The 12,706-nt window shown below is 29.5% G+C and overlaps 2 protein-coding genes across 2 annotated transcripts; both read left to right on the top strand.

Annotated features, from left to right (window-relative positions):
• Nucleotides 1-298: 298 nt before the first annotated feature.
• Nucleotides 299-7,303, top strand: LOC107928312 (aspartic proteinase 36). The gene is made up of 10 exons (XM_016859505.2): nucleotides 299-684; nucleotides 1,890-2,019; nucleotides 2,111-2,358; nucleotides 3,782-4,006; nucleotides 4,494-4,656; nucleotides 4,745-4,815; nucleotides 5,369-5,459; nucleotides 5,832-5,907; nucleotides 6,074-6,145; nucleotides 7,052-7,303. Exons 1-10 carry the CDS (start codon nucleotides 449-451, stop codon nucleotides 7,198-7,200), a joined length of 1,461 nt encoding a protein of 486 aa, XP_016714994.2. The 5' UTR covers nucleotides 299-448; the 3' UTR covers nucleotides 7,201-7,303.
• A 963-nt stretch (nucleotides 7,304-8,266) lies between these two features.
• On the top strand, nucleotides 8,267-10,998 carry LOC107928264 (uncharacterized). The gene is made up of 5 exons (XM_016859450.2): nucleotides 8,267-8,679; nucleotides 9,222-9,451; nucleotides 9,536-9,616; nucleotides 9,692-10,042; nucleotides 10,874-10,998. The coding sequence occupies exons 1-5, from the start codon at nucleotides 8,529-8,531 to the stop codon at nucleotides 10,973-10,975; spliced, it is 915 nt and encodes a 304-aa protein (XP_016714939.2). The 5' UTR covers nucleotides 8,267-8,528; the 3' UTR covers nucleotides 10,976-10,998.
• The last annotated feature ends 1,708 nt before the right edge of the window (nucleotides 10,999-12,706 follow it).

Genomic DNA, 12,706 nt, shown 5'->3' with positions numbered 1-12,706 from the left:
AATTTATTTAAATCGAGACGATTGATTAAATTAATTAGTCGGTGATCTGAATTAAAATGATTGTTAAAACATTAATATTTTTTAAAAAAACTTGTGGATGAACAAAATAAGAAAAACCTTTTTATAGTTTTCTAAAAAAAATACAAATTGAATTATGGATATGGTGTTTACAAATAAGGCATGTAAATCGCCGTTGAAAACGCCTATTTCCCTACCATTTTCCCTCCTCCATTTTCATGGCTTTTGGCCTTTGCCTTGGCCTCCTTCTCCTCCTCTTTGTCTCTCTATCTCTTTGTCTCCCTTTTGTAAAATAAAACAACAAAAAAAACCAGAAAAATAACAAAAATTAATAAAATAATAAAATAAACCCCCGAAATTTTGAATGTATTGAGAGATAGGGAGGAGGAGCAATAACTTTTTTAAAACATTTCTTTTGGGGGCAGTAAAAATGGATCTAAGGAGATTGGCATTGGCGGCGGTGACACTGGTGGCGGCATTGGTGGGGGAATTTGGTTGTAGTGCTTATGGGAATGTTGTCACTTTTGATGTAAAACATAAATTTGCAGGTAAACGAAATCATTTAAGGGCTATGAAAGCTCATGATATGCGTCGCCATGGCAGATTTCTCTCTACCGTTGACGTTGATGTGCCTTTAGGTGGTGATGGTCATCCTTCTGGTGCTGGGTTAGTTTTTGTTTTTTTAATTCTTTTATGAATTATTTTCATCCAATAAATTATTATTTGTTGTTGTTTTTTAATCTTATGTTTGAGGAAACAAGAAATTCTTCTCGTGAATTTTGTTTGGCTAGATTTGGTTAAATTCTGTAGAAAGTCCTTGTAGTATGCGAATTCAGTGTATTTTGATATTGACTAGTCCAAAGTGAGCAACTAAACACTATTAATATTTGTAGGCAATTGTACATATAATAACAAATTAAGCCTATGTAAGGATTGAGTCTAAATTTATTATTATATAAATCAAAATTACGTATAATTGACAAAAAGCATTTATTGTTAGTCTATAGTTGCTCACAACTTTTTTAGAAAACAATTTACTAAAAAAGAGGTGTTTTTACCAATTTGGTTTGGCTAGATTTGGTTAAATTGTGTAAAAGGTCATTGTATTATGCGACTTTGGTGTATTTAATCACTTTTTCTCAGTAATTTTCTAAAACATACAATAATGTGACAACACTTTAGCATTTTAGTAAAAATACTGATTAAAATCATTTGATTAAAAAATATCTCTAGATTGAAATACACATTTCGAAGAAATAGAGATTAAAAATATTGAATTTTAGTAGGACTAAACCCATAAAAAACCATAGTACATGGACCTTTTGTTAGGAATTTGACCACTAGATTTTGATGTTTGGTTAATAGTAATTGGGTAAATAATGTCCAAATTACTAAAAAGAAGGCATTTTTTCTCACTTATTTTCAATATTTAGTAAAAGTATTATGGATGTCCTACTAGTAATCAGATTGTATTTTATTGTCTTTACTAGAAAAATAGACAATTTAGTTATTCTATATTAGTTCAAAGAGCACATTGGTCCATTTTGTTAATAATCTCATCTATTTGTACTGTTAAAAACTGACGTGAACAGTGATATGTAACATGCCACTTGTACATTATGCTGATGTATAGGGATCAATTTTGAACCGTAGAAATGAATTAAATTTTTAACAAAACAGCTAATTTATTATTTGATTTAACATATAGACTAATTATATATTTTTAGGGAGTACTTTTACCTTCATATTTCTATTTTCATCTTTATGCATTAGAAAATTCAGCTGTTTAAATTATATGGTGACTATTATTTTTAAGTTTAATTGCTTAATTTATTTTCATTGCCTTAAAAACTTAACTCTTCTTCTTTCAGGCTTTATTTTGCAAAACTTAAAATCGGTAACCCATTAGAAGAATACCATGTACAAGTTGATACAGGAAGTGACATTCTATGGGTTAATTGTGTTGGTTGTGACAAATGTCCAGAAAAAAGTGATCTTGGTGTATGTTCCCTTTTTAATAATTTCATATCTATTAATCTCTTTTTAAACTATGATGAAGAGTTTAATTATTTAATATTGTTTTTAATTGCAGATATCATTAAAACAATATGACCACAAGAAATCATCCACTTCAAGTTTGGTTTATTGTAACAATGAATTTTGTGCTGCTGCACATGACGGTAAACTCAAAGATTGTAAGCCTGATCTTCAATGTGAATACTATGTTACTTACGGTGACGGGACCTCAAATGGTGGATACTTTGTAAAAGATACCATAGAACTTCAGCAAGTGACTGGTAACCTTCAAACTTCACCCACAAACGGGAGTATAGTATTCGGGTTAGTTCATGAACATGCTACTTATAATAATGGGTGAAGCTAAGAATTTTGTGGATGAAGACTTTTGCTCGCCCTTTGTTTGGTATATTCGTATAATGGGTAAAGATATTATGAAAGTTTTTATATTAGAAGTCAGATCACATTTTGTTCGCTTTATTAAAAAAATAGATAAATTAGTTTATGTACATTAGATTAAAGAGAAAATTATTCTTTTATGTTAAAAATCTTATTCATTTGTATTGTTAAAAAAATAGGGAAATTTTTAACAAAATTACTAGTTTACTCTTTGATCTACTATACAATGGCTATTTTGCTCATTTTTTTTTAATATAAAGAGCAAAATACAATTTGAATTCTAATACAGGGTCCTCTATGTTACTTTTACCGCATATAATAATACTTAGTTTATTAAAAAATTAAAATGTTCATGAATTCATTTGAAAATGACCATTTATTTGTACCTAAGAATATATATGTATATATATATATATATGTTTCTAATCCATTTCCTATTCTCAATTAGGTGCAAATAGATGGGTGGTTCTACTTTGGTGCTCTTTGGTTAATGTTTTTGTTTGCATTGGCATAGTTTTTGAGGTTAAAATATATATTTCCTGGTAAATGTAATGTTAAAAGGGTAAAATATTTTGGTGGGTTGATAAATCAAAGTAAAAAATCTAAATAAAAAGTCTTTTTTAACTTTTAAAACTCAACACGTGGATGAAATGATTTTATTATTATCTTCATAAATTTGGATTTGTTGATACAAGGTTCAGATTTGAAGGTTTGATGACTATTCACTTTTGAAAAATAAAGAATTATAGAGCTGAGTGATCACGAGAGTATAGTAAAAAAAGAGGGAGAGAAGATTAGTTCTCAAAAGTCCCCAAAGTGGGGTTCTCTTGCGGAGGAAAATGTGGGAGAGAGTTTCAACAGTGGGTAAAAGTGTATATAAAGGAGTCTTTGGTAGAATTACGTAATGATGTCTTATTAAGTATAGGATTGCTACAGGGTAACTTTGATATGATCAAGGGTGACGGGAGGGGCAGACAGGAGTCTTCATCCTCTTAAAATTATAAATTTATAATTTTTATCTTTTGAAATGTATAAAATTATAAATTAATAATAATTTACTCTTTTAAAAAATTATAAATATATTAATTAATATAATAGTAAAATTGCATTTTAACTCTTATCAAAATTTATAACTTAATCCCAACCTCTCAAAAAACTTTTATAGATTCACCCCTAGATATGATAGGAATAGATTATTTACGAATAACAAAACTCGAATTATTTACATTTCAATTTTATCCCTAGATATGATAGGAATTGGAACATATTTTGATGCACTATAGTTTTTTTTTTGTTAATAATGTAATTTAGAGTTTTAAGTACCTTTTTCATTTTTTTTTTCAATTAGGTGCGGGTCTAAACGAGCTGGTCAGACAACTACATCAAGTGAATCAGTTGATGGAATCATTGGATTTGGACAAGCAAATTCATCCATGATTTCACAACTAGCTCAAAACGGAGTAGTGAAAAATAAATTCGCACATTGTTTGGATAATGTGGACGGAGGTGGAATCTTTGCAATTGGTGAAGTGGTAGGACCTCAAATGAATAAAACTAAAATGATTGCAGGACAGTAAGTCATCTATTTTTACATTTCTTACTTCTTTTTTCAGTACCTATGGTTCCAATATAAATTAATCACTTATCAATTTATCTTTGAATTTGGTTTTATTATATAAAAAATTTTACTTAGGACTTTAGGCTCCAAGATGGTCAAATTTTATACAAAGTCCTTAAATTATGTGTTTTTGAAGGATTTAGTCCTTACTATAATTTGACCGGTTTTAGTTCTTATACTTTTTAGTTCATATGATGTCAAACTTTTTTCTTATTTAAATGTGAAAAAAAAATTCCCAATTGTAAAAAAAAGAAAAGAAAAGAAAGTATATATTTCATGCCATCATATATTTTATAAAATAGTCCCTCTACTTTTTATATTTCAAAATTCGGTCCAATTATTAATTTATTTTGTTAAATTATTCCTATTATTATGAAGTGTGAATTCATAGTCTATAAATTGATAAATATACTCTCTCTCTTTTTTATGAACAATCTTATAGGTCACATTACAAAATTACACTAAAGGAAGTACATATTGGAGATACCATAGTTAAGCTTGAAACAAGCTTTTTTGGTAGTATTGATGAAAATGCAGCAATCATTGATAGTGGCACAACCTTAGCCTATCTTCCAACCACAATTCACGAACAGGTTATTCAAAAGGTTTGTATCAATTGCCCCCCTTATATTTACTTGGATTTTCACATTAATCCTTTACTGATTACATTGTATGTTCTTTTTTGTTAATTAGATTACCTCCGGAAAGTCATTGGAAATGGAAAAAATAGAGGGCCAATTTTCTTGTTTTAAGTATGACAAAAAGTAAGACACTACTATTATACTCTCTTCTATATATATACACAATCATATATACATGAATAAACATGAACCTTAAAATAAAGAATAGAGCGACAGTTAATTCCTTAACTTGGTAATTATTTTCAATTTAATTTCTAAACTTTTATTTTTGTTCATATTAATCCTGAAATTTAGTACTTTTCTCAGTTGTAGTCAATGTGCTAACAATGAACTCTGATACCATGTCACATCTTCACCTAAAAATTATTAATTTTTTTATAAATGAACTAAGTGGTAAAATGACATAATCTCATAGTGCTTCGTCATCACAGGGACCAAAATTAGAAAAAGTCACCAAGTTCCAATACTAATATGAACCCAAAAAAATTAACGAACTAAATTGAAAAAAGTTACTAAATTCAGGGAGTAAATGTTATTTTTTCTCTAACTTGTTTAATATCAGGTTTGATTTTTTTATATAATTTTATCTCTAAATAAATACAAGGTATAACTGTTGTAACAGTTTATTGTTTACTAATAATATCCATTTTTTGCTTCATTTCTTGTGTTGTTGCAGTGTTGATGATGAATTTCCAGTGATAAAGCTCCTTTTTAAAGATTCTCTTGTTCTAACAGTTTATCCACATGATTACCTATTCAGATTTCGTGTAAGTACAAAAAGTTTATTTAATTGTATGATCCAAAAGCATGATTGTTGTTATTATTATTTGGCAACCAATTGTTAGATTCTTTTTGTGGGTTTTAGATAATTTATTTGATTTTTGTGTCTGGGAATTTTACACATTAATTATCAATGTTATTTAAGTTGGATTGATTGAACAAGAAATCAGTTTAGTATTAATTCGATAAGAAGTAAAAGAATTAGTTGATTTACAAATCAATATGAAGAGTTGAATCGGGTTGAATTGATTTTTATAATTTCTTTAATAATTTATGTCTTTTAAACCAATTGGATTGATTGTTCGACCATCAATCTGTTTTAAAAAATATTAATTAACATATTCATGTGCCTTTTTTAGAATGATATGCGGTGTATCGGTTGGCAAGATGGTGGGTCTAAATCTACTAATGAAGAGGAGATGATTCTTTTAGGAGGTATGTTTTAATTTACTATTATAAATATTATTTTTTAATTTGAATAATTAATATAATTAAAAATTTTCGTTTTACATACCAAACTCGAAATTTAAATTTTCAAAACAAAATTATGATTACCAAAATAGTTTATGTTATAATTTATTTGAATTTCTTGAAAATGCAGATTTGGTGCTTTCTAATAAGTTGGTCATATATGATATTGAAAACCAGACCATTGGATGGACTGAATATAATTGTGAGTATCCTCTTGTTAAACGACTTTTGTTGATTTCTTCAATTATTTTTTGTTTATTTTTTACATTACGTAATATTATCACAACGAGATCTGAATCGAAAATTGTAAATTCAATTAATGATATGTTATAAAAAATAATTAAAATTGTTTTAAATCAATAAAAACTAAAAATCCAGCAGAGAAAAACTGGTTAAATATAATTGATTTTAAAATTTCAAACTTTTACCTTTTTTATTAATTATTATTAATTTATTTTTAAAAAAGCTGAGTGGATATTAATTTCTGAAGAAGTCTTTAAAGTGTCATTTTTCTGGAGTTGATAGATCCTTCAATTGATAAGTAATGTCTTCAAATTGAGACATAATTTTGTCTTCAACTCTGACATAAGTTCACACCGAAAGCGAAATTCACTAAGCAAGAGTGCCTTGTTAGATTGACGCATGGATCACTTATCAAAAGTAGGGTTTAAATCTTTGTTCCTTATATAACATCTAATGAAGTGTATGCTAATATTACCCTTAGATGCCATATAAGCAAGAGTTTAAACGCTAGTAAGCACACAACACAAACATCTCCTTGATAGGTGACCCATATATAATGAACTATCTGATTCAACAAGTCACTCTTGCTCCGTAAACCCCACTTCTAATTTGGGCTCTTGACAGAATTAAGAGACAAAACCTTAACTTAACTCAGGGATAGGACCAACCTATTAAGAGAATCGTCAGCTCTGAATGTACAACACTTTAAAAGCATCTCTTCCAGGAATCGACCTCCCTCAACAAAAATGATTAAACCGAAAACTAAAAGTTCAACTTTGGCCCGATTCAGCGATTCTTATAACATTTACATTATGTTTGAGACTATTAATAAGATGGTAACAAGTTATATTTTGGTGAATGATAGGCACTTCAAGTGTTAAAGTGAAGAATGGAAACACAGAGTATAGTGTTGGATACCATGTTGTTAGTTCAGCATCAAGTTTTACCATTGGAGGAATTCTAGCATTTTTGTTCATACTTTATTCCTTTACTTCCCTTTTCTATATAGCTTAGATTAATTATACAAAACATTATTCTGTTCCAATTTCTGTATTATTATAAATATCAATTATTAGCATATCTTAATTAAAGATATGCTTACTTTATTGCTGTAAAATTGCCTTCCAAATACTTAATTTCCCTTATGGTGATAAAACATAAAAAAAAAAAGGAAATTATTTGAATTTGAGAAGAATTATATTTGTTCTTACCTGTTTAACCATGCTACCATATTAATCAAATTAATGGAATTCAAATTATTTGATGGAAAAAATATAAAAAATATTTTAATTATATATTTTTTTTAAAAAAATTGATAGACAAACATCTAAAATCATTTGATTTTATTTTTCTTTTGACCATTATGCTTACTCATATTTCATTCCTATTAATTATTAATTGAATAAAAAAATCCTTATTGAATTATATTTTGTATGATAGCAATTTTAATAGTTTGGTATCTTAAATGAAAATTTTTAAATGATTTAATAATTATTTTTTAACTTTTTAAAGTTAAATAATCAAAACATAAATTTACTGATAATTTAATTATGTTGGAAGTAAACTTGTCCATAGGCTGGGCTATCCAGCCAGTCTTAAAAGTGAAAGAGTTTAGACAAAAATATAGTCCTAAAAAATGAGTTTGGACAAAAAATAAAGTCCGTTTTCCACATGTAAGAGTTTTTAGCCAATGCCCAAATTTGCCAAAAAAAAATGTTGTTGCTTTGCTACTGTTTTCCTGTCATTTTACTATTTTGTTGTTGTTGTTATTATTTGAATATTATATTTATTTGTTAAGTTGCACTTATTTTAATATTATTTAAGTATAATTTTTAAAATTTATTTTTAATTTATTAGAAAATATTTAATTTAATATTTTTGATGTATTATATATTTTTTAATTTTTTTATATAAAAATAAAATAAAATAAAATTAATATAAACCGAGCCTAACTCGAGTTTAACATCTATAATTTATATTGGGTTTTGATAAAAATTTAACCGCCACTCAATCTATAAAGCGGGTTTATAATTTTGTTAAGAACCGACCAACGTACGGGTATACTTGGAAGTAGCATGTCCAATTAATATAACTAGAAAATAAAGAATGGGGAAGTAGCATTGGCTGGCAGGTCCCATGGTAAGAGCAACGACGACCACAATGAAACAAGTAGACGTGTCTGAACTCAAAACGACAGACAATTTTCATCGCACCTTATCCGCAGATTAAAAAAAAAAACTGAAAAAAATCACAAAATCGAAAAAAAAAAAAGGGAATCGAAAAAAATATTGAAGCCCCCGAAGCCACTCATTCTTGAAACAGAATGAGAAAAAGACACAGATATGAGTTCTGCTTCCCTTTCCTCCTCTCTCCCGCCCACCGCCTCTGCCTCCGCCGGTTCCCGCCGCAATCCCCACCTCCGGATTCCCAAAACCCTTTTCACTTTTCACCATCCTCATCATCATCATCATCACCACCCTTTTCTACTCAGAGGTCTGTGTTTTATTTATTTATTTTAATCTAGAATCCACTTTGTTCTGCGGTCTTCTTCGATTATTTTATATTACTCGGATTTTTCATGAAATATGTATGTTTTACTGCTTATATTATGTATTACTGTATACTCCGAGTCTAAAACAATGTTTAGTCTTACTTTTCTTTTTTGAAAGGGTTAATATACCATCTGGTACTAAGTTTATCTTCAATGTTCAACTTGGCACCTAAATTTGGATTCAATGTTCAATTTGGTACCCAGAACAAACGGCATCATTTGCCCCGATGAATTTTTGACTGTGTGCTGTAGCAAAAAGAACATAGATACTTAATTGGGACAAAGAAAAATGCTTAGGTATGAAATTGAACATTGAAGCCAAACTCAAGTACTTAATTTGGATAAAGAAAAAAACATAAGTATCAAATTGAAAAAACTGAGGTACCAAATCGAGACAAAAAAAAAATTAGTTGTCAAATTGAACAATTCAAGGTGTTTTATGTAGTACAAAAAACATGAATTGATTATTTCCAATGTCTTGCAGTTACAAATGAAACTAGCAGGACTGAAGTGTCTACTACTGATCCTATCAATGAGAGATTGGAAAGCGATAAGATTGTTGATGGGATGGACTTTGGCGAGCTTTGCAACGAGTTCGAATGCATTAGTAGTCCCTTAGTCGAATCAACAGCAAGACAACTCGTACGTGACATCCTAGAGCTCCGAGAAGGGAACCGTGCACTCGGAACATACGCTGTTTCTGTCAAATACAAGGTTCTTTAAAGTTCGGTTTTGTTCTCCTTGTCGTGTTCAAACATTTACGTTTCATCGAATACTAATGACACCGTTGTAATGCAGGATCCAGTACGAAGTTTCACTGGCCGTGAGAAGTATAAGAGACCACTTTGGATAACCGGTGCTTTAGAAAATCCAACTGTGGTACGTAAACTTTTATGTGTCCTAACGTGCTATCGGTTTTCAATTACTGATATTTTGTTGCTCATATTACTCCAGAGAGTGCAAGAAATGGTGATGCTATCGACGAGCGTACTCAACATCAAATGGACAATACAAGGAAAACCGAAGTCTTTCGTTGCTGGCATAGGCGGTGATTTGATAATTAGAGTTAATTCGCAGTTCACTTTGAACCAAATTAGTGGGCAGGTGATTGAACATGAAGAGCTGTGGGATTTATCATCTTCATCAATCATTGCTCAGGCATTTTTTTGGACATCCCGTCGTTTCTTTGCCACCGTCGAAGCGGCAAAGGACTTAGGCGATGGAGCCAAGGACTTGTCGACTCGTTTTTCAACTAAGCAAGAGAATACGGAGGTTTACCCGGACCCCTCCGGTGACCCATCTAAGGTGAGTTAAGTTATTGCAGTAAAATGCAACCTCCTTTCACCACCTATGTAGAAGGATGAGTGTCAGATTTTGAGAATCATAGTGTCACTCTTATGAATGAAACGTATCATACAAAGGTGTCGGGCATGAGTACTTTATGGAAATGAAGAGTCGAAATAACATCGGCAGTTGACTCTATCCTCATTGTTTGGCCTCAACAGCCTCATGAGGCTTTGATTGAGCAGCTACCTCGATGAGTTTTAACCTACATTTATACGGACTCTTCATTCTTTTTAACGTACCTATGCTCGACAACTATGTCGGACACATATCATACATGAATTATAGGATATGTTTCTCCAAATATCCGAAAATACGTAAAATTTTGAACTTACCCTTCTCAGACACATAATCATACTCGACACTTTTGACTGCGAAGTTTTATTCAATGTAGTCTAAATTAGACCGGACTGGCTGGTTGGACCTTGACCAATACACCAGCCCGAACAAAGGGATTAGACTGGTTTTAGAGCAAACTACTTAGAACTGGGGGTTCAACAGCTACCGGTGAACCGGTTGAATCAATAAAAAACCATTTGAACCGGTTTTCTTACATAACCCAAACTAATGACCCACTCGAAAAAAGTCCAACCAGCCCAACCCAATTCCTTAGAACCAACTGCTCTAACCCATCCAAATACTTAAAAGATAATTGATTTTTCAACTGATCAGATCAAAAATCGATGGTCTGATGTGTTGGATCATCGATTCAATTTCAAAAATACTTGAACATGTAGTGATGAAGATGTTGTATTTGTGTCTTACATAATTTGTGTGATAATGTGTGAGCAGTTCTTTCAAAGGGACGATGGATTCCAAAGAGATGTATACCAAATTGCATTGTTTCTGGCAGTCCTCTACTTTGTTGTACAGTTCCTAAGGACAACCCTTTAATACCCAAAATAATTTCTTCATTATATATATTTTCATACTTATAATTATTGTAAATTTGTAATTATATACACCAATACTCAGAATTTTTTTTTCTTTTTTTTTAAATGTATATTCGGAAAAACCCTTATAAAAAAAATTTTAAGCATATTCTTAGTATTTCTTTGTGTGGACAAAATTTAGGAAAATGAAATATTTTTTTTGTGAAATTCAATGATTATTTAGACTTTTTACCTTTGAAATGTGTATTTTAAGGTCAATATGTTTTAGTTTCACATAACATTTGTTTTTAAATGTGTATTATACTTTAGCCATTTTTTACATTGGAATAAGGTTTTTTTTTACATCTAAAAAAAATATTTAATATTTATCTACCTATACAAAAAAAGTAGGGCCAATAGGTTAAAAAAGGTCACGTCAAATTAGAGATAAAATGATAAATTTAGTCCTACAAAATTTAGCAAAATTGTTCTTTTGTTGATGGAAAATTTGAATAGACTTTTAGAGTTGACAATTTTCACCGTAGTACACGTTTACTTTAAATTTTTTTAATTAAAATTAATTTAAAAAATCAAGAAAAAAGTTCAAAAAAAAAATCTGCATCATCAATTATGTATGGCTCCCTAAATTCTTCAAATATTTATTTTAGTCCTTAGAATAAATATTTAAAAATACGGTAAATTATGTTTGGCCTCTTTTGACTTTCTTTTTAATTTGGCTACAATATTTGTAAATGAGACATTTTTTTCTTAGGAATGACAAAACTCGAACTATTCGATAGATTTCAAATTCACTTACTTCGAAAAGAACGACTTTTTATTTTTAAAAAATGAATGCGAATGAGGGCAAGATAAAACTTTTTTTTCTTTAAAGGTATTAAGTAATTATGGCAATTATCTAATAACGTTTTAAGTAATTTTAAAGCCAAAATGGTACGTAACTAACCATATAGACCGATATGGTAAAATACCGATAACCGTGATAAATTTAAAAAGAAAAAAAATCATTTGTAGTAATATTTAAAAATTCAAAACAGACTTCTTTAAAAAAATCCAATAAAAACTAATATAAATTACACCGCAAGTCACTCTAAAATAAGTTGTTTCTATTTTGGTCACTTTAATTTTTCTTTTGTCAATATAGTCACTATAATTAAGGTAATTACTTGAATTGGTCATTGTCGTTAAAAATTTTGTTAGTCCACTAATGGATTGCTGATGTGATATTTTTTTACTTTTGACTAATAATTAAGATAATTGTTCGAATTGGTCACTGCTGTTAAAAACTCCGTTTATCTACTAACTGCTAACGTGACATTTTTTTTTTTACTTTCGACTAAAGTTAGAGATCTCTTTATAATTAGTCTAAAATTTTTTTTTTTGTTTATTTGCAACATAAGAATAAAGTTTGTAAGTTCTCTTTTTTCTTCTTGTTTGTTTCCTTGGAAAAGTAAAAAGAGAAAAATGAGAATAGTTTTGACTCTTTTAAAACAACCCAACCCCAAACTCAACCTCAACTTGACATCCTCATCACCATTTCTCTTGTCTTGTTCTAGCCTTGTTGTTTGCCATGGGGTTCTTTTTACCCATTGGTAATAAGCTCGTATTGCAAAATCAATTTTTCAGGAAATCAAGCAAGCCTTATCAATCCAATAATATTTACACAATCAAATATTTCAGCAACAAGCTACACCAAAATCAACAATTTTACTATAATTAAAAAAAAAAAACCCTA

This window comes from Gossypium hirsutum, chromosome A08 (genome assembly GCF_007990345.1).
Source record: "Gossypium hirsutum isolate 1008001.06 chromosome A08, Gossypium_hirsutum_v2.1, whole genome shotgun sequence".
Lineage (NCBI taxonomy): Eukaryota > Viridiplantae > Streptophyta > Magnoliopsida > Malvales > Malvaceae > Gossypium > Gossypium hirsutum.
This window is presented reverse-complemented; position numbering and strand designations above follow the sequence as displayed.